This window comes from Geotrypetes seraphini, chromosome 2 (genome assembly GCF_902459505.1).
Source record: "Geotrypetes seraphini chromosome 2, aGeoSer1.1, whole genome shotgun sequence".
In the NCBI taxonomy this organism is placed as follows: domain Eukaryota; kingdom Metazoa; phylum Chordata; class Amphibia; order Gymnophiona; family Dermophiidae; genus Geotrypetes; species Geotrypetes seraphini.
The window spans coordinates 422,177,346-422,197,531 of NC_047085.1; the positions used below are offsets into that span (position 1 = coordinate 422,177,346).

Consider the following 20,186-nt stretch of genomic DNA (forward strand, 5'->3'; position numbering starts at 1 on the left):
AAATACTGTTCCACAAACAATACTATCTTAGTCCAGTTTCAGAATCACTGTCTTTTTATTATGCTTTCCAAAATACAGAATGTCGGAAACAGATGAAAAATTAACTATAACAAAGCGATCAGTGTCTAGCTGCCTATCTGTCATAGACACAAAAAAGGGACATGAATCTACATTATCATGTAGAAAATAAGCATGAATCTCTCAAATGATTAAAAGATCTGAAGCATTGGGTCATTATTTTCAGTAAAGCAAGCCTTCCAAAACAAATCTCCATTTCTTTCTACAAGAAATTATTAAAGCTGCAGAATACTGACCACCACTTTTCCATAAGCAACAATCCCATCATCCCAATTTACCCTTCCAAGACTTTGTTACAGAGCAATACAGGTAGACAGAGGAAAATAAGTGATACACGCCCACATACACACACTCTCACATGGCACCAGCACATATACCCCTCCATATTCACTGCATGTACACCAACATACGTTTCCACCCAAACCCACATTACAACATTCATATATACTCGTCCTAAATAAAGCCATACTCCAACTTAACTGTTCATACACATTCAGTTACTATCCACATCGTATACCACAATACAAACTAAACTAAACTAAACTAAATCTTAGGTTTGTATAGCGCATCATCTCCACATTCGTAGAGCTCGGCACGGTTTACAGGAGATGGGATGGAAAGGAACTACAATGAAAGATAGCGGTTTGCAGGAGATCGGATAGAAAGGAACTAAAAATGAGGGGTTAGAGGTCCAAATATGAAGAGTTTTTAGAGGGCTTAGATGCCAGAGATGGAGTAAGTATCAGATTTTTGAGAATAGCCAGGTCTTCAGATGTTTGCGGAAAAGTTGGAGAGAGCTCATGTTCCGAAGAGGGGAGGAAAGGTTGTTCCAGAGCTCGGTGATTCTGAAGGGAAGGGAGGTCCCTAGTTTTCCTTTATGGGGAATGCCTCTTAATGAGGGGAAGGATCGTTTTAATTTGTGGGTGGATCTGGTGGTATTAAGGTTTGAGGAGTTCCAAGAAAGAGGGATACATGGAGGGAGGATTCAATATAAGCACTAAACCACCTCTGATTTATATACTCCTTTACCCACTAAACACAGGCTAACACCCCTCATGGAAATCTATCACACACCTACCCAAACTTCCTCTGTACTTCCACTCATTTGCTACCCATGAACTTTATGTATGAGTTTATATATATATCTCTGCACCTACAATACTCACCCCTCCTCACTTACTCACAAGCATATACACACAACTTCACCCAGCCTCAACATACCCCACAAAGATCTATACCCTCACCACACACCATTCTCATCTACTCCCTATACAAATCTATATTAGAAAACACTGCTAAAGCTATGCTTCTACATGCTTTCCTCACAACTCTCTTTAAGCTTCTCTTGCAGCTTGGATTTTGCCTACTCAAGTAGTAATTCTGATAGGACATAAGAAAATAAGAATTACCATACTGGAACAGACCAAAGGTCTATCAAGCCCAGTATCCCGTTTCCAGCCCAGGTTCCAAGTATCTAGCTACATCCCAAGTAATAAAAAGCAGAGTTACTTACCGTAACAGGTGTTATCCAGGGACAGCAGGCAGATATTCTCACATGTGGGTGATGTCATCCATGGAGATGACGTCACCCACATGTGAGAATATGCTCCCTGCTTGTCCTGGGATAACAGATTTTATGCTGCTTAGCCTAGGAATAAGCAGTGGATTTCCTTAAGCAATCTCAATAATGGCCTATGGACTTCTCTTTTAGGAAATTATCCAAACCTTTTTTAAACCCCGGTTTCACCACATTCTCTGGCAACGAATTCCAGAGTTTAATTACACGTTATATGAAAAAATATTTTCTCTGGATTGTTTTAAATCTACTACTTAGTAGTTTCATTGCATGCTCCCCCTAGTCCTAGTATTTTTGGAAAGAATGAACAAGTGATTCACATCTGTCCTTTCCATCACACTTAGTATTTTATAGACCTCTATTATATCACCCCTGAGTCGTCTCTTCTCCAAGCTGAAGAGCCATAGCCATTTTAAGGAAGTTGTCCCAAACCTTTTATAATTTTCATTGCCCTTCTCTCTACCTTTTCTAATTCCTCTATATCTTTTTTGAGATATAGCGACCAGAACTGCGCACAGAATTCAAGTTGCAGCTGTACCATTATAACATTTTCACTTTTGTTTTCAATTCTTTTCCTCATAAGTCCTAACATTCCATTTGCTTTCTTAGCTACTGCTGCACATTGACACCTGGATCCTTTTCCTGGGCAGTGACTCCTAACAAAGAACCCAGCATCATGTAGTTATAGTTCGGGTTGCTCACATTAAATATTGTCTGCCATTTTGACACCCAGTCTTCCAGTCTCACACATTCCTCTTGTAATTTTTCACAATCCTCTTGCGATATAACAACTTTGAACAACTTTGTGTCATCAGCAAATTTAATTATCTCACTGGTTATTCCTATCTTTAGATCATTGATAAATATGTTTAAAAAGCAGAGGTGCAAGCACAGACCCCTTGGAAACCTCACTATTTACCCTTCTCCACTGAGAATATTGACCATTTAAACCTATTCTATTTTTTATCTTTCAACCAGTTCTAAATCCATAATAGGACATTACCTCCTATCCCATGACTTTCTAATTTCCTCAGCGAAGAGGTACTTTGTCAAATGCCTTTTGAAAATCCAAATACACAATATCAACCGGTTCACCTTTCACTCATCAACCAGTTCATTCACCCATTCAAAGAAATGCAGTAGATTGGTGAGAAAAGATTTCCCTTGACTAAATTCATGTTGGCTTTTCTCCCTTAATCCATGCTTACGTATATGTTCTGTCATTTTCTTCTTTATAATAGTCTCTACCATTTTGCCCGGCATCTGTCTATAATTTCCTGGATCACCTCTGGAATCCTTTTAAAAATCAGCATCACATTGGTCACCCTCCAGTCTTCTGGTACCATGCTGGATTTTAAATAGCTTGGACATTTAAATATTAAAAAGAAAAATCTCTCCTGACCTGTACCTGAATGTAGCTCATTTTGAACCAATGAGAAAAGGCACAAGAATCCTGGTGTGTCTATTTTTGTCTTATCGCAACATATCCAACCTTTCTCTCCAGTTCCTTTGCATTGCCCCAAATCTCCAAAACCATAAAAATACTGGGTATCATACTGGACACATACCTAACCATGGCAGTCCACACGAACTTAGTGATGAAGAAATGCTTTTGTACACTCTGGAAACTAAGGACCATTGAAAAATACTTTGACGCTACGTCCTTTAGACTATTGGTGCAGTCTCTGATCCTATCAACGCTGGACTACTGCAACATTGTTTATCTAGGTATCCCCCCCAAAAAAAACAGTACAAAAATTAAGAATAATGCAAAACACAGTAGTTCGTTTAATCTTCGGACTAAGAAAAACGACCACATTAGCCCTTACTACAAAAAGTTGCACTGGTTGCCAATGGAGGCGCGAATTCTGTTCAAATTTGCCTGTATTTGTTTCAAGCAGTTCTGGGGTCTAGCGCCTTCCTACCTGCTACCACACTTCATATTACACAACCCCACACGACCAACCAGAAGCCGAAACATCTTTACGTACCCAAAGATCACAGGCTGCAAATACAAATCCTTTTGGGACAGGACCTTCATGCTCCAAGCAGGCAGACAGCAGTCCTGGCTGGATAACTACATAAATAGAGCCAGTCTGACCTACAGCACATTCTGAAAATCAATTAAAACCGTTCTGTTTGACAAATTCATCTCCTAAACAAAAGCCTCTTCACTCACAATGATATATTCTCCCTCTATCTACCTAGATGTAATTTGCTGTCCTCTACCTATTTCTTATGTAACCCTCACTTCTTGCATCCTGTAATTTGCTGATTGTCCAGCCTTCTTCGAATGTGAACCGCCTAAAAGTCTTTCGACTCTGGCGGTATAGAAGAATAAAGTTATTATTATTATAATAAAGTTTCAAGTTTATTTAAGCTTGAAATACCGCTTACCAATCCTAAGTTGTTTACATAATAATCTAAAAACAGGGGGAGGGGGGTCTGACAATACAGTTAAAATTTAATAAGGACAACAGGGGAAACTTTACAAGATACAAAGGGAGGCAGGTGGGATTACAATGTTTCTATAAAATAAAAAATCAGCGGGGAAGGGAAAAACAAAAGGGCATGTAGAATAGCTAAAACTGTGCTCCTAGCCTAAACCTTTAAGGCGTCTTTAAGAAGAAAGGTTTTAAGGTTAGATTTGAATTTAGCAGCACTGATTTCTTGTCTCAAAATTAATGGGAGTGAGTTTCACAACGTGGGAGCCACTACCGAGAAGATTGTTTTACGGGTCATATCATACACTAAACTAAAACTTAATTTTATAGACCGGGTCTTCAACCAAAAGGTGTTCGACTTGGTTTACAATAATGCAAATATAGTACATAAATATAAAAGAATGTAATCTAGAATGACTTACATATCATACACTAAACTAAAACTTAATTTTATAGACCGGGTCTTCAACCAAAAGGTGTTTGACTTGGTTTACAATAATGCAAATATAGTACATAAATATAAAAGAATGTAATCTAGAATGACTTACCCCTTCTTCTACAAAGCTGTGCTAGTGGCTGCTGCATGGTAATGGCCCCGAAGCCCATAGAGATTTAAAGGGCTTTGGGCTGTTGCTGCGCGGCTTTGTAGAAGTGGGGGTTAGTTTCCAAAGTGTTTAGTAAACAAGAAAGTTTTCAAAGCTTTCCAAAATTAAACGAAGGGGCCTAGACTTCTAAGTGAAAGCGGTAACTAAGAACATACGAATATAAGAATTGCCACTGCTGGGTCAGACCAGTGGGCCATCGTGCCCAGCAGTCCGCTCCCGCAGCGGCCCTTAGGTCAAAGACCAGTGCCCTAACTGAGTCTAGCCTCACCTGGTTACGTTCTGGTTTAGAAGGAACTTGTCTAACTTTGTCTTGAATCCCTGGAGGTGTTTTCCCCTATAACAGCCTCCAGAAGAGCCTTCCAGTTTTCCACCACTCTCTGGGTGAAGAAGAACTTCCTTACACTTGTACAGAATCTATCCCCTTTTAACTTTAGAGAATGACCTCTCATTCTCCCTACCTTGGAGAGGGTGAACAATCTGTCTTTATCTACTAAGTCTATTCCCTTCATTATCTTAAATGTTCCGATCATGTCCCCTCTCAGTCTCCTCTTTTCAAGGGAGAAGAGGCCCAGTTTCTCTAATCTCTCACTGTACGACAACTCCTCCAGCTCCTTAACCATTTTGGTCATTCTTTACTGGACCCTTTCGAGTAGTACTGTGTCCTTCTTCAAGTATGGCGACCAGTGCTGGACGCAGTATTCCAGGTGGGGGCATACCATGGCCCGGTACAGTGGCATGACAACCTTCTACAATCTGTTTGTAATCCCCTTCTTAATCATTCCTAGCATTCTATTTGCCTTTATCGCCGCTGCCACGCATTGCGTGGATGGCTTCATTGACTTGTCGACCAGTATTCCCAAGTCTCTTTCCTGGGGAGTCTCTCTGAGTACTGCACCGGACATCCTATATTCGTGTATTAGATTTTTGTTACCCACATGCCTCACCTTACACTTATCCATGTTAAATCTCATTTGCCATGTTGCGGCCCAATTCTCGAGCGTGTTTATGTCACGTTGCTGGTCTTTGCAATCTTGTGTCTTCACTACTCTGAATAACTTTGTATCATCTACAAATTTAATCACCTCGCTCGTCGTACCAATTTCCAGGTCGTTTATAAATATGTTGAAGAGCACGGGTCCAAGCACCGAACCCTGCAGCACTCCACTTGTGACGCTTTTCCAATCAGAGCATTGTCCATTTATCCCCACTCTCTGTTTCCTTTCTGCCAACCATTTTTTAATCCACGTATTTAACCCTCAATTCTATGGCTCGCAATTTTTTGAAGTAGTTATTCATGAAGGACCTTATTGAACGCCTTCTGAAAATCCAGATATACAATGTCGACCGGGTCACCCTTGTCTATCTGCCTGTTAACTTCCTCGAAGAAGTGCAGCAAGTTCGTCAAGCAAGATCTTCCTTTGCTGAAGCCGTGCTGGCTGGTCCTCATCAGATTGTGTCCGTCAAGGTGGTCAATGATGCAGTCCTTTATCAGTGCCTCTACTGAGGTCAGACTCACCAGTCTGTAGTTTTCCGGATCTCCCCTCGAGCTCAGTTAGTTTGAAAATGAAAGAGTGGCTGAATCTCTTGAAAGTTCTGTTTTTACGCCTAAGGGAAGGAAATGTAAGTTTTAATTTATTTGAACTCCTAGCAAGATGAGATCTGTGTACTTTCCAATATAAAGGAACCAAAGTAATAAAGATGCCAAAGAGAATTTTAAATGCAATACAAATGCACTTAAATTGAATTCTAAGATACACTGGAAGCCAATGTAATTCTTTGAGCAATAGAGTTATGTGATCGAATTTACTCTTACCAAAAATTAGCTTGGTATCAATTGAAATCTCTGCAGACTGACCTTTGAGAGACCCAGGTACCTTGAGTTACAATAATCTAACCTTGACAAGATATTTAACTGAACCAATACAGAGAAGTGTTGCTGATGAAAGAGAACTCTCACTCTTCTCAGGATACGGAGGCTAAAGAAACACTTTTTAACAAGAGAATTTAGCTGATCCTTAAATGAAACCGATGAATCAATAACAATACCCAATATTAGTGAGGAAAACTCAATTTTCAGAGATTCTCCTGAGTATAAGGTCACAGCTGAGGGAAGAGAATCTAAATTTGGACCGATCCATAAGAGTTTGATCTTAGCAGCATTCAATTTCATCTGGACCATCATCGCTCAGGACCGAAGCTTAGCAATGCAATGGATAATATTGGGTGTTAGATTAACAAGATCTGGGTCAACCTCAAGTAATATGAAAATGTCATCAGAGTTTCCCGAATATTCAAGTCATAGTATTTCAAAGTACTCATGTAGATATTAAATAAGATTGGAGACAATGGGGAGCCCTGGGGAACACCACAAAGGGCTCGCCAAGATTTTGAATTAGATCCTTCCATATTAACTGAGTAAGAATGGGAGGATAGAAATTTATCAAACCAGTCCAAGACAGTCTGATCAAGGCCAATGTCTGAGAGAAGGTAATGTAGAATATTATGATTGACTGTGTCAAAAGCTGCAGACAGATCGAACTGAAGTAAGATAGCATGATTCTTACAAGAATGTAACTGCTGGATCTTAAAAAGGAGAAATTCAGGTGGAACCTATGCTAGAAAGGTAAAAAGATGGAAAACTTCTCCAGGTAACTTGAAAGTTGGCTGGCAATAATTGATTCCATAAGTTTAGCTGGAAGAGGTATATTTGCAATCAGTCTATAGTGGGAAGTGACAGTTGGGTCAAGGTCTAGTTTTTTCAAGAGGGGGTAAGGCTAATTATACTCATTTACCAATAACAAACTGGACAGAACTTTAGTTCTTGTGGAAAGAATGTTGAATAACATGTGCAAAAAACTGAGCAACCAAATAATTAGCTTTAAATAATGGACATCAGTTTGAGCCTTGGTATGCCCTGCGGGAGACGAATTGGCTCAGGCAGCAACTCTTAAGTGACTAGCACTAGACCATAGGTCTAAATAAGGACTGCCTCATTCATCACATAGAGGATATTTACTTGAATTGCCAAAGAAGATACATATAACAAACTGCACATATTGATTTTGGATGTTTTATATATGACTGCTTTTTATAGGAATTTTATACTCACTGGTTTCATGAAGAAAAGAAACAATGAATGAATTGGGCTTTATTGGATAAATTGTCAAGCGTTTGCATCTGCACTTTATATATCCATCACAAATTAGTTCTTTAGCTTTTTAAGTATTTTTAAGGACTCTATGCACTTTTTCTAGCACTTCAGCACTTTTTCAAATATTTTTTGGAGTCTTGGGAGATCATTAAGGACTAGTTCTACTGGAAAAAATGTTGTAGCAGATACATAGATGGACTATGTGATGTATGAGGCAGTCCTTATTTAGACCTATGGTCTAGTGCTAGTCACTTAAGAGTTGCTGCCTGAGCCAATTCGTCTCCCGCAGGGCATACCAAGGCTCATACTGATGTCCATTATTTAAAGCTAATTATTTGGTTGCTCAGTTTTTTGCACATGTTATTCAACATTCTTCCCACAAGAACTAGAGTTCTGTCCAGTTTGTTATTGGCAATTTAGTTAATTTTACTGGCAGACTATTATTTTTTCAGGGTTCATAGTGGTTCAGCTATTCTTAATTATACTCATGTCATGTGAGAAAATACCCTATTTCTAAAGCACAATTTAGTAATGTAGTCAGCCAATTGATTGCTTGAAGTGGAATATTAGCAAAAAGATAAGAGTTAAAAGGATCAAGGATGCATTTACATCTCATCAATTTTGCGCATAGTTTTGAGACTTGGGACTCAGATACCAAGTCAAATGAGTGCCAGAAACGATCTGCTGGCATCAGCATTAAACTACCCTTGAAGTTTGAGAAAAGACCAAAGTCCACTGTAGAGAAAGAATTCCTAATAGTAACGATTTTATCTTCAAAAAAAGAAGCAAGAGAATCTGCAGAAGGTGGTGAAACCTGAAGAGATTTATGGTCATGACTTGTTAATGTACGCCAGAGTCTAAAGAGTACCACTTTGGTGATTAGAATTGGTGATTTTACTGCCATAGTAGTTTTTTCTTGCCTTTCTCAGCTCAAAATTATGTTTTCTTATACCGAGCCTCCAATTAAGTTTATCTAAGTCTAAATTAGATTTCTTCCATTTACGCTCGTTTCCTACATGTTTGCTTGGGTTCTCTATGAGATGGTATAAACCAGGTAGAATTTCTAACATGAATAATGGATTTGGTAATAAGAAGTGCAAGTGTTAAATATGTGCTCTCGGAAATTGTTCTCCAGTTAACCCAGCTACCATCTACAGGGCCTTCTCTCGGAGAACAAGGTAACGACTTTAGAGCTCGAGTCCAAAATAGATCTGAACTAATTTTCTTTCTAAAAGTTACAGTTCTTTTGTGCTGAACTTTTTCTGGTATATGAGACATAAAGATGGTTAATGTAAATTTACCAAGGTAATGGTCCGACCAAGGGACTCTCTGCCAGCGTACATTGTCGATAGCAGAGCTCTGGGAGGTAAGATTCAGGAAGGTGATAGTGTCAAGAGAGTGATCTTTCTCGTGAGTGGGTGTCATTTGAGACAAGGGTAAATTCAAAGAATGAAGCAAGGAAATGAAGTCAAGAGTATCCTTATCATTCGTGTCCTCAAGATGTAAGTTAATGTCACCTATTACAATTAGCCTTTGAAATTTTACTAAATAATTAGCAATAATTTCAGTAACAGGAGAACATGATTTGTTCCATGGGACTGGGGGCCGATATAAAAGAAGGATACCCAAAGGATGATGAGACAATTCGTACTTGACAGATACCAAAAGATATTACAATTCTGGGAGGCTGGCCTTAACTAATAGCACAATGAAAAAAGATTTATAAATCAATGCTAGCCCATCCCCTCTTTTATTACTATTATTTAATTCTTTATTCATTTTTAATCTTGCATCAAGTGTACAAATAATAAAACATTTGATATTAAATACATCACTTGAATTTCTTTCTAATATAACATTAAATATATAAATTTATTCCCTTCCCACCCCCCCTTTCCTTTAACATTTAATCAAAAATATACAATATAAATATTCTTTTTCTTTTGATTAAATCCACAGTAAACTATAAACACCCTCCTCCCCCCATTTGCAAATATACTTTCACTGGAAAATGGTTCATTACAATAAGTTGTCAATGGCCCCCAGATCTTTTTAAATTTATTATAATACCCTTTTTGAATAGCAATTATGCTTTCCATTTTATAAATGTGACACAATGAATTCCACCAGAATTTAATCTACTGCACTTTTTCCACCAGAATTTAATCTACTGCACTTTTTCCAATTACTTGTGATATTTTGAATGGCGACCCCTGTCATAATCAATAAAAGTTTATTGTTTGATGAAATATGACTTCTTGTTCTCATTGATGTACCAAATAGAATCGTATCATATGATAATGCTACATGTTTCTCTAATAAACAATTAATTTGGGACCAAATTGATTTCCAAAAGGCCATGATAAAGGGACAATAGAATAATAAATGATCTAGAGTCCCTACTTCAAGTTTACAATGCCAGCATCTATTAGACTTAGAGCTGTCTAACTTTTGTAATCTAACTGGGGTTCAAAATGCTCTATGCAACAAAAAGAACATAAGAACATAAGAAGTTGCCTCCGCTGAGGCAGATCATAGGTCCATCCTGCCCAGCGGTCCGCTCCCGCGGCGGCCCATCAGGCCCATTGCCTGAGTAATGGTCTATACCTATCTATACCCCTCAATCCCTTTTTCTTCTAGGAATCTATCCAAACCTTCTTTGAAACCATTTAATGTTTTCTTGTCTACAACAGCCTCTGGAAGCGCGTTCCATGTATCCACCACCCTCTGAGTGAAAAAGAACTTCCTAGCGTTTGTTCTAAACCTGTCCCCTTTCAATTTCTCCGAGTGCCCCCTTGTACTTGTGGTGCCCCTTAATTTGAAAAATCTGTCCCTGTCTACTTTTTCTATGCCCTTCAGGATCTTGAAGGTTTCTATCATGTCTCCTCTAAGTCTCCGCTTTTCCAGGGAGAAAAGTCCCAACTGCTTCAATCTGTCGGTATATGGGAGATTTTCCATTCCCTTTATCAGTTTAGTTGCTCTTCTTTGTACTCCCTCAAGTACCGCCATGTCTTTCTTGAGGTACGGTGACAAGTACTGGATACAGTACTCCAGATGCGGCAGCACCATTGCACGATACAGCGGCATGATGACTTCCTTCGTCCTGGTCGTAACACCCTTCTTAATGATACCCAACATTCTGTTTGCTTTCCTTGAGGCCGTGGCGCATTGCGCCGATGCCTTCAGAACCAAGTTTGTCTCATAGATGCAGACACTGTACACCTCATCCTCCAAGACCAAATTTGTGGCCATTGAGATGCAGAAATTTGATGCTTAATCTCAATGCTCCAAATGTCTCTGAGGCCAGTCTTTGGTTTTTTATTTATAAATCCTGTTATCAATTTATACCACTGTGTGGCTTGGTGTCCCAAGAAGTCCACCTGAAAGCATAAGAATTCCAGACTATATTGATTATTAAGATTCTTCCATTCAGGGAACCCCTCCTGAATAGCCTGCTTCAGTTGCAACCACTTAAAACTTTGTGTTTTATTAAGACCATATTTTTGCTGGAACTGTGAAAAATCAAGCAGTTTATTACTGATGAAGGACATATGGCTACTAAAGCCATTATGGCAAAGTTCACTCTGGTAAAATGTATCTTCCTGGGAAATCCAAGACTCAGTAATAAGCATTAGACCAGGATCTGAGTCATCTAACAGGTCCCTAAAAGAAACAGATCTTGCATTGCAATAAAGAACTGGTACAGGAGTAAGAGATTCTGTAAATACATCCAAGGCCTTGTTAACAGGAGAGATTTGTTTCAAAGTATTAAAGTTCCGCAAGAGAATTTTTTTTTTTTTTCAAAGACTTTCTATTTCCTAAAACTACAGGAATATATTGGCCTAGACAGGGAGTATTAATTAAACTAGGCTCCAGGAGGCCAGGAAGCGATAAACTCAGCACTTATACGTTTTGACTTAGACCAAGTCAAAACAGGTATAAGAGCTGCAAAAGGGACGGCTGAGCTGATCGCTGCAGCTCAGCGGCCCCAGCAACCTGCCTATCACTGCAGGAAAGATGGCTCATCTCTCCTGCCTCAATGGTGATCGCCCATCCCCCTCCGAACCAAGGCACGTCGGGGTGAGCATCGTGGCAGGGCATCTCCCCTGCCGGCGATCCTCACCCTGAACTGACATGGTTCGGAGGGGGGTGGGCGATCACCATAGCTGCCAGGAGAGATGAGCAATCTCTCCTGCAGCGATCAGCCCTCCCCCGGCTATTACGATCGGGCAGGAGGGGGCCCAAGCTCTCCTGCCCGGCAACACCCCGAACCCCCGACAGCATTGGGGCAAGAGGGAGCCCAAGCCCTCTTGCCCCGGTGGCACCCCGAACCCCCAACTACGTTCGGGGCAAGAGGGAGCCCAAGCCCTCTTGCCCCGCCAACTCCCCGACAGCATCGGGGGAAGAGGGAGCCCAAGCCCTCTTGCCCTGCGATCCCCAACCCCACCCCGAGTCCGAAGGGGCCAGGAGGGAGCCCAAGCCCTCCTGGCCCAGCGATCTCCAACCCCCTTCCCCCCCACGATCCGGCCAGGAGGGAGCCCAAACCTTCCTGGCCCAGAGATACCCCCTAACTCCCACCCCCCACTAAAATACAGGCAGGAGGGATCCCAGGCCCTCCTGCCCTTGACACAACCCCCCCACGACCGCGCCCCTGAACCCCCGATCACCCTTGCCGACCCTACGACCCCCCCACCCCCCTCCCTGTACCTTAAAAATTGTTGGTGCTAAGCCCGTCCGTTCAACAGGCCAGCCATCTCCGGAATGGCTGGCCTTAGGGCCTGATTGGCCCAGGCAGCTCAAACCCCACCCACAGGTGGGGCTTAAGGCGCCTGGGTCAACTGGAATCGGCCCAGTTGTCTTAGGCCCCTCCTGGTATACAAAATTGAATGAATAAATAAATATCCTCCTCCCAGATGAAGTACCAGTAATCAATATACCCTAAGCAGTCTTTTTTTAATATGTACTGTAATACAAATATGTGCAAGAAAAAATTCAGCATAACAGATGCAAGACATGCCTATCTCTCTTATTCTGTTCAGCACCTATCTGCTTATACTTCCACACAAAATGCAGTGGCCTACCAAGTGTGTGTGTGTGTGTGTGGGAGGGGGGGGGGGAGTCTATCCCAGGTGCTGCTCATAAGGGGATCCGTCGTAGTCAGGGAACTTCTTCCGGCAGTGGCTCCTACTGCCTAATTCCCTTGCTTGGCATTGATACACAAATTTTTATATGAATCCTACCTGAGAGCCTTGTTTGTTGGGTACCTAGGCTGATCCATCAGAATTTGTTACAGGGAGAGAGATGAGAGACAAAATCAGGTGAGTATTGAATTTGATGGTTAGAGCTATTTGATAATGCTGTCAGTGGACATTGCAAAAGTATTTGACAGGGTATCCTGGCCTTTTATGTTTAAACTGCTGGTTAAATTAAGGCTGGATTCATTCTGTGTATAATGCTCCTTTAGCCTGTTTTTGAGTGAATGGTGGATACTTGTAGAATTTTGAGCTTTATAGGGGTACTTGACAAGGATACCCCTCTCACCAATTCTTTTTGCACTCATAATTGAGCCACTGGCAAAAAGTATGGTAAGGGCGCAAGAAGGGATTACTGGGGTGCAGACCCATAGTAATAATCGTAAGATCAGTTTATTTGCTGATGTCACTTGTTCACTTTAATTAGGCCCAAAAGTCATTGAAAGATAGCTCCTATAACGTCTACTATTGAATATTGCAGTGCTGGAGTTGATTGAGGGAAAGGATGATTTCCTGTAGTTGGGAGTGATGACAGCCAGAATAGTAGTCACTGCACATTTGAAACAGAGAACAGCCCCAGACTGGAGGTGAAATTAGAACAAAGGTATGCCAAGTATAGATTGACAACAATGCCTAAATATAAACTGGGACTCTGAATAAATCATTAAAGACTATATAGACCATTTTGACTTGGATATCTCGTCTACAAGGGGAAAATAAGGGTGGAAGGAGGGGGGAAAATTTAAGTTGGTTGGTTTATTTGTTTTGACTTTTATTTATTTTAAAATGTACAGTACATACTAATCTAAGCAGTTTGCAATCGACATACAAAATAGATAAAAACAGTACAATGCATTAGTTATTAACGAGCTAACTTCTTTGCATGAAACATTATTCATAATCTCACATAAATGCATCCAATGTGCATCCAATGAATATTTCTTGTACTTTATTGTTTAAACTTTGAAAATGTAATAAAATTAAAATTAAAAAAAGAAAGAGTACTAAAGATTGCACCTTCAGTATATAGCATGCCATATGCACAGCTCCTAGTTTCCTGAAGAATGGGTTTGCCAAATTCTTCAGCAACCTTGTAAACACAACGCAAAGATAAATAATGTAAATTTACTAACAAAATGAAATTGTTTTCTAACATCTCATGTGTGTCCAGACAACTTTTCATGGGGGGAAGGGATATCTGGTTCTCCACACTGCTTCTCAGCATTAGGCTACAAATATGCTTTCTTGTCCCAGGCACTAAAATGATCAGAATGGACATAGAGAATAGTGGTGGGGGATGAGATCTAAAGAATGGGCAGGGAAAATCAAGGGTGATTGGCAAGTGATCTCAGGAAGTTAGGGGCAGAGAGATATATTATGAAAGGAATAATTGGGGTAAATGGAGTAGGGGGAAAGGACAGAGTATTTCTAAAGCTGCGAAGAGAAGGGGAGGGGGATGTGGTATCTTGAACCAAAACAGGGAGGAAAAATAGATTAATTCTCACACCTTTTCTGCATATTCCCTCTGATAATTCTCCCTCTCCCTCATGTGCATGTAAGCTCTGATTACTGTACCTGCACCCTTACTAAATACCTTCTCTCTTCCCTCAGGCTGCCTCTCTTCTTTGGATCCCAAAGAAACAATACTGCACTTTGACCTGCTAGGGATACCACAGTGCATGTAATTGCTCTAATTATAGTTCAAAGTCTTCCATTATTAGTTATGATTTTCAATTTCTACTTTTATCCAAGTCTACATAAGCAGAGCATTAAACTTACCCTCTGCTCTACTCAGTTCAAGAGCCAACCGTTCTCTTGCTTTAGCCTCCTCTGAGAGTCTCTCTTGCAGGTCTTCCTGGCATTTGAGCAATTCAGAGATCTCCTCCTTCCTTTTGATGGACTCTCGTATGAGCTCTGTCTGTGCAGCCTTAGCATGATCAAGCTGGAGAAGCAAAAGAGAAAAATAAAACTATACAGTTATCTAATGGATATTTATAATAAACAACTTAAATACATGTAACAGTATAATAACCTCTGAGGACTTTCTTAGAGATCAGACTGCATAGGTGACCCTTGAGGGGAGGAATGCTGGTCTAGTGCCTAACCCTCAGTAAACCTGGTTCTAAGCCTCAGCATTAAATAATTTCCATACAACCTGTGAACTGCGTATATAATCTGCATATATTTGCTTGAGGAGAGAGCTGTTGACTAAAAGGCTTCTTTGGATCTGTTTAGGACCTTTTTGAAACTTTGGCTGCTGGCATTCAAGCTTGGGAAAGGTAAACATGGGTTTCAGTAGGTTATTTCATTATAGTTCAATTTTTTAGCTCAGCAGAATCAGTTAGGCAATAGTGTAGCCTTCTGAGAAGCATCCGTGGGAATGAGAGGTACATCGATGAAATGGTTCATGAAGTGTAGTGGGGAAGAAGAGGCTGTGCTGAGGGAAGACAGCTGGACTCAGATTATGGAATCCTGCAAGACTGGTACTGTAACTCCACTCGCCCTTGAACTGAAGAACCAGTATGCAGCCCCGGGAGTGGAGGAAATGAGAGTATCCCAAGGAGATGAAGGACCAAAGCTTGAAATCACCAAAATTACTGGATCAATGACCACTAGGAAGTGTAAGGTAGTAGTGGTTGGTGATTTGCCTTCTTAGGGGTACAGAAGCATCCATCTGCAGACCAGATGTGATGTCCTGGGAGGTATGCTGTCTGCCTGGTGCCAAAATCCAACATGCTACGGAGAGCTTGCCAAGACTCATCAAAGCCTGATGACTATTATCCGAACCTGCTCATCCACGTTGGCACTAATGATACTGACAGGTATCCCTGCAAATGTATTAAAAGTGACTTCAGGGCTCTGGGAGAGAAGGTGAAGCAGTCAGGTGTGCAGGTGGTATTCTCGTCCATCTTCCCTGTCGAGGGTAAAGGCCAGGGCAGAGAAGCATACATCCTGGAGATGAATGCGTGGCTACATGGATGGTGTTGACGAGAGCGTTTTGGCTTCCTGGACCATGGAATTATTTTCCAAGGGCTACTGAGCAGGGATGGTATGCATCTATCAAAGAAGGGAAGAAGTGTCGGTGGCAGCAGGCTGGCTAATCTATTGAAGAGGACTTTAATCTAGAAGTGATGGGGCAGGGTGATCAAAGCCCCTGGGTAAGTGTAAGCCCTCAGGTAAGTAAATCACTGAATACCTCTACAGAGATGGGAAAAGGGGCCAATGTCTGGAAAGCAGTATATACTAATGCTCGAAGTATGGGAAACAAGATTCTGGATCTAGAAACTGTGATGGAAAAACATGAGTTGGATATAGAGGTGGTTACGTAGACATGGTTCACAGAGAACCATGACTGGGATGTAGTTATATCGGGCTATAATCTGTTCAGGAAACACAGGGGAGGAAGAAAAGCTGCGGGAGGAGCATTATGTGTTAAATATCATATTAAAAGCCACACAATTGCAGGATCTGCAGGGCAAGGAAGAAGTTCTGTAGGTCAATTTGGAAAGAGGGAATGGTGAATATATTTACATTGGTGTGATATACAGGCCTCCTTCACAAACGGAAAAAGTAGATTGAGATTTAATAGTAGATATTCAGAATATATCTAAAAAAGGGGAAGTCTTACTAATAGGTGATTTTGACATGCCGGATGTTGATTGGGGTATTCCTATTGCGGGGTCTTCTAGAAGTAGGGAGATCCTGGATTCTCTACAAGGAGAACTGTTCCAGCAGTTGGTAATGGAACCTACGCAGGATGTGGTCATACTGGACTTAGTCCTTACAAATGGGGAACATGTTTCTGATGTTACAGTGGGTGATCATCTGGCATCCAGTGATCACTGCATGGTACGATTTCATATTAAGATGGGTATAGAGAGGGCTCATTCCAAAGTAAAGGTTCTAGACTTTAAAAAACTAACTTTGTTTAGATGGGGGATTAAGTCAAAGAATTGTCTGGATGGGAATGTCTGGAAGGAGTAGAAATGCAGTGGCGAAACTGGGCGACAGACCTTTTTGTGAGGCAAGTAAGAGGAAAAGAAGGCCGCTTTGGTTCTCAAAAGTAGTAGCTGAGAAGATAAGGAATAAGAGGTTAGTAATAAAATTATTATTATTATTCATAAACTAGAAAAGAGTGCAGAAAGAAGACAGGCAAAAATATCTGGAAAAGTTAAGAGGACCAAGATTGTCTGGCAAAGTTACACATGAAAATGGAGTAGATTCTGCATGGTTCATGGAGGAAAGTGTTTATGAACAACTTGAAAAACTGAAGGTGGACAAAGTAATGGGACTGGACAGCATCCATCTCAGGATAGTGAGGTAGCTCAGAGAGGTTCTGGCAGGTCCTATTAAAGACTTGATCAACAAATCTCTGCAGTTGGGAGTGGTTCCGGGGGATTGGAGAAGAACAGATGTGGTCTCTATTCACAAAAGTGGTCAAAGAGATGAAGTGGGAAACTATAGGCCGGTAAGCCTCGCTTCAGTTATTGGAAAAATGGAAACGTTGCTAAAAGGAAAGGATAGTGAAATTCTTAGAATCTAATGGATTACAAAATTTGAGGCAACATGGGTTTACTAAAGGTAAATCGTGCCAAATGAATCTCATTGAATTCTTTGACTGGGTGATCAGAGAATTGGATCAATGACATGTGCTAGATGTAATTTATTTAGATTTCAGCAAAGCCTTTGATATGGTTCCTCATAAGAGGCTCTTAAACAAATTCCATGGGCTGAAGTTAGGGCCCAAAGTGGTCAACTGGATTAGAAAAGCTGGTTGACGGACAGACGCCAGAAGGTGATGGTTAATGGAATTCGCTCAGAGGAGGGAAAGGTGAATAGTGGAGTGCCTCAGGGATCGGTGCTGGGACCAATTCTGTTCAATATGTTTGTGAGCGACATTGCTGAAGGATTAGAAGGTAAGTCTAGCCTTTTTGCGGATGATACAAGATTTGTAAGAGTGGACACCCTGGAGGGAGTGGAAAACATGAAAAAGGAACTGCAAAACTTAGAAGAATGGTCTAACATATGTCAACTAAAATTCAATGCAAAGAAGTGCAGAATGATGCATTCGGGGGGTAGAAATTTGAGGGAACCGTATGTGCTGGGAATTCAGAGGCTGATAAGCACTGATGGAGAGAGGGACCTTGGGGTGATTGTGTCTGAGGATCTAATGGTATTTAAACAGTGTGATAAGGCAGTGGCTATAGCCAGAAGGATGCTAGGCTGTATAGAAAGAGGAATAACCAGCAGAAGAAGGGAGGTGTTGATGCCCCTATATAATCTAATCTAATCTTCTATTTCTGCGTCGCACATACCTAAGCAGGCTCAAGGCAACTTACAAAGAGAAGAGAGGGGAGTGAAGAAAGTAGGGAAGGAGAAAAGGGGAAACATGGGGCAAGGGAAGATCTGAGAAGAGGCTGGTTTTCATTTTTTTCCGGAATGTGGTGTAGTTGGGTTCTGTTCTGGTCGTTTCAGCAAGGTTATTCCAAGTTTTCATTCCAAGGAAGGTGAGCATGGAGTGAAAGATCGCTTGTATTGGAGATTCTTTGTTGAAGGGAAGTTCAGTAGTATCCTGTTAAGGGTTCTGTGGGAGATAGACCATGCTTTTGAGAAGAGTTGGATGAGTGGAGCCGCTGGGTATCCGTGAATTATTTGGTGTATGATGCATGTAGTTTTCAATTTTATTCGTGATGGGATGGGAATCCAGTGTAGTTGCCTGATGAAGGCTGATATCGAGTCGTATTTTTTCAGGTTAAAAATTAGTCTTACATGTGTGTTTTGATACCCATATAGGCAGAGTTACAGTAGTCCAGCTGTGTTAGGATCATCAACTGTACAATCAGAGCAAAGTGATGTTGATGAAAGTACGGCCTGATGAGTCTTAGTTGCCTCATGGTGAAGAGGGACTTTTTCCAAATATTAGAGATTTGGGCTTCCATGGTTAGTGTGGAGTCAAGAATGCAGCCTAGTATTTTGGAGGTTTTATCGACTATGATGGTGTGGCCCATTCGGAGAGTGATGCTTGTCGGTGATGTCTGTTGGGCTGTGTGGGAGAATAAGATTTTGGTTTGATTTAGTTTTAGCTTGTTGCCCAAGTTTGGATTCTTTCAATATTGGTTGATACTTTGCTGGTGACATCTGACTGGTTGTTGTTTGTGGGGATGAGGAGCAGAATGTCATCTGCGTAGGACATTATGCTTTCATCACCGAATTTGATGTTTCCGAGGGAACTCATGAAAAGGTTAAACAGGATGGGGGAAAGTGGAGAACCTTGAGGCACCCCACAGAAGGCCTTCCAGGGTTTGGAGATCTCTTCATTCTTTTTAACGATGTATAAGTCACTGGTGAGGCCACACTTGGAGTATTGTGTTCAATTTGGAGGCTATATCTGGTGAAGGATATAAAAAGACTTGAAGCGGTCCTGAGAAAAACAATGAAAATGCTAAGGGGTTTGAACCAAAAGAAATATAAGAAGAGAATGGAAGACCTAAATATGTATACCATGGAGGAGAGGAGGACAGGGGAGATATGATACAGATCTTTAAATACTTGAATGGTATTAATATAGAACAAAATCTTTTCCAGAGAAGAGAAAATGGTAAAACTAGAGAGTATAATTTGAGGTTGCAGGGAGGAAGTCTGAGAAGCAATGTTAAGAAATTATTTTTACGGAGAGGGTGGTAGATGACTGGAATACCTTCCCGAGGGAAGTGATAGAGAGGAAAATGGTGATGGAATTAAAAAAAAAAGTGTGGGATAAACATAGAGGATCTCTAATTAGAAAACAAAGGATGTCAATTAAAGAACTAATGCTGGTACTGGACAGACTTGCATGGTCTGTGTCCTATATGTGGTGATTTGGTGTAGGATGGGCTGGGGAGGGCATCAATGGGAACTCTACTAACTTGAAACATGAGGATGTTACTGGACAGACTTTATGGTAGATATAATGTAATGTAATATCCTGCAAACAGGATGGTTGGATAGGCTGGAGTGAGCTTGGACGACAACTTCAGCATTTGGAACCTAGGATAAAACCAAGTGGACTTACTGATCTCTGTGTCTCTGATTCTCATATCT

The 20,186-nt window shown here is 40.9% G+C and overlaps 1 protein-coding gene across 8 annotated transcripts in view; it reads right to left on the reverse strand.

The window, feature by feature from the left end:
- The window catches only part of AKAP9 (A-kinase anchoring protein 9), a 409,648-nt gene that overhangs the window by 139,110 nt on the left and 250,352 nt on the right, over positions 1-20,186 (reverse strand). For all 8 annotated transcript variants that reach the window (XM_033931174.1, XM_033931171.1, XM_033931173.1 and 5 more), the window contains one exon: positions 14,886-15,048. In XM_033931174.1, coding sequence (XP_033787065.1) covers positions 14,886-15,048 — 163 coding nt within the window. The remainder of the gene's footprint in view (positions 1-14,885; positions 15,049-20,186) is intronic.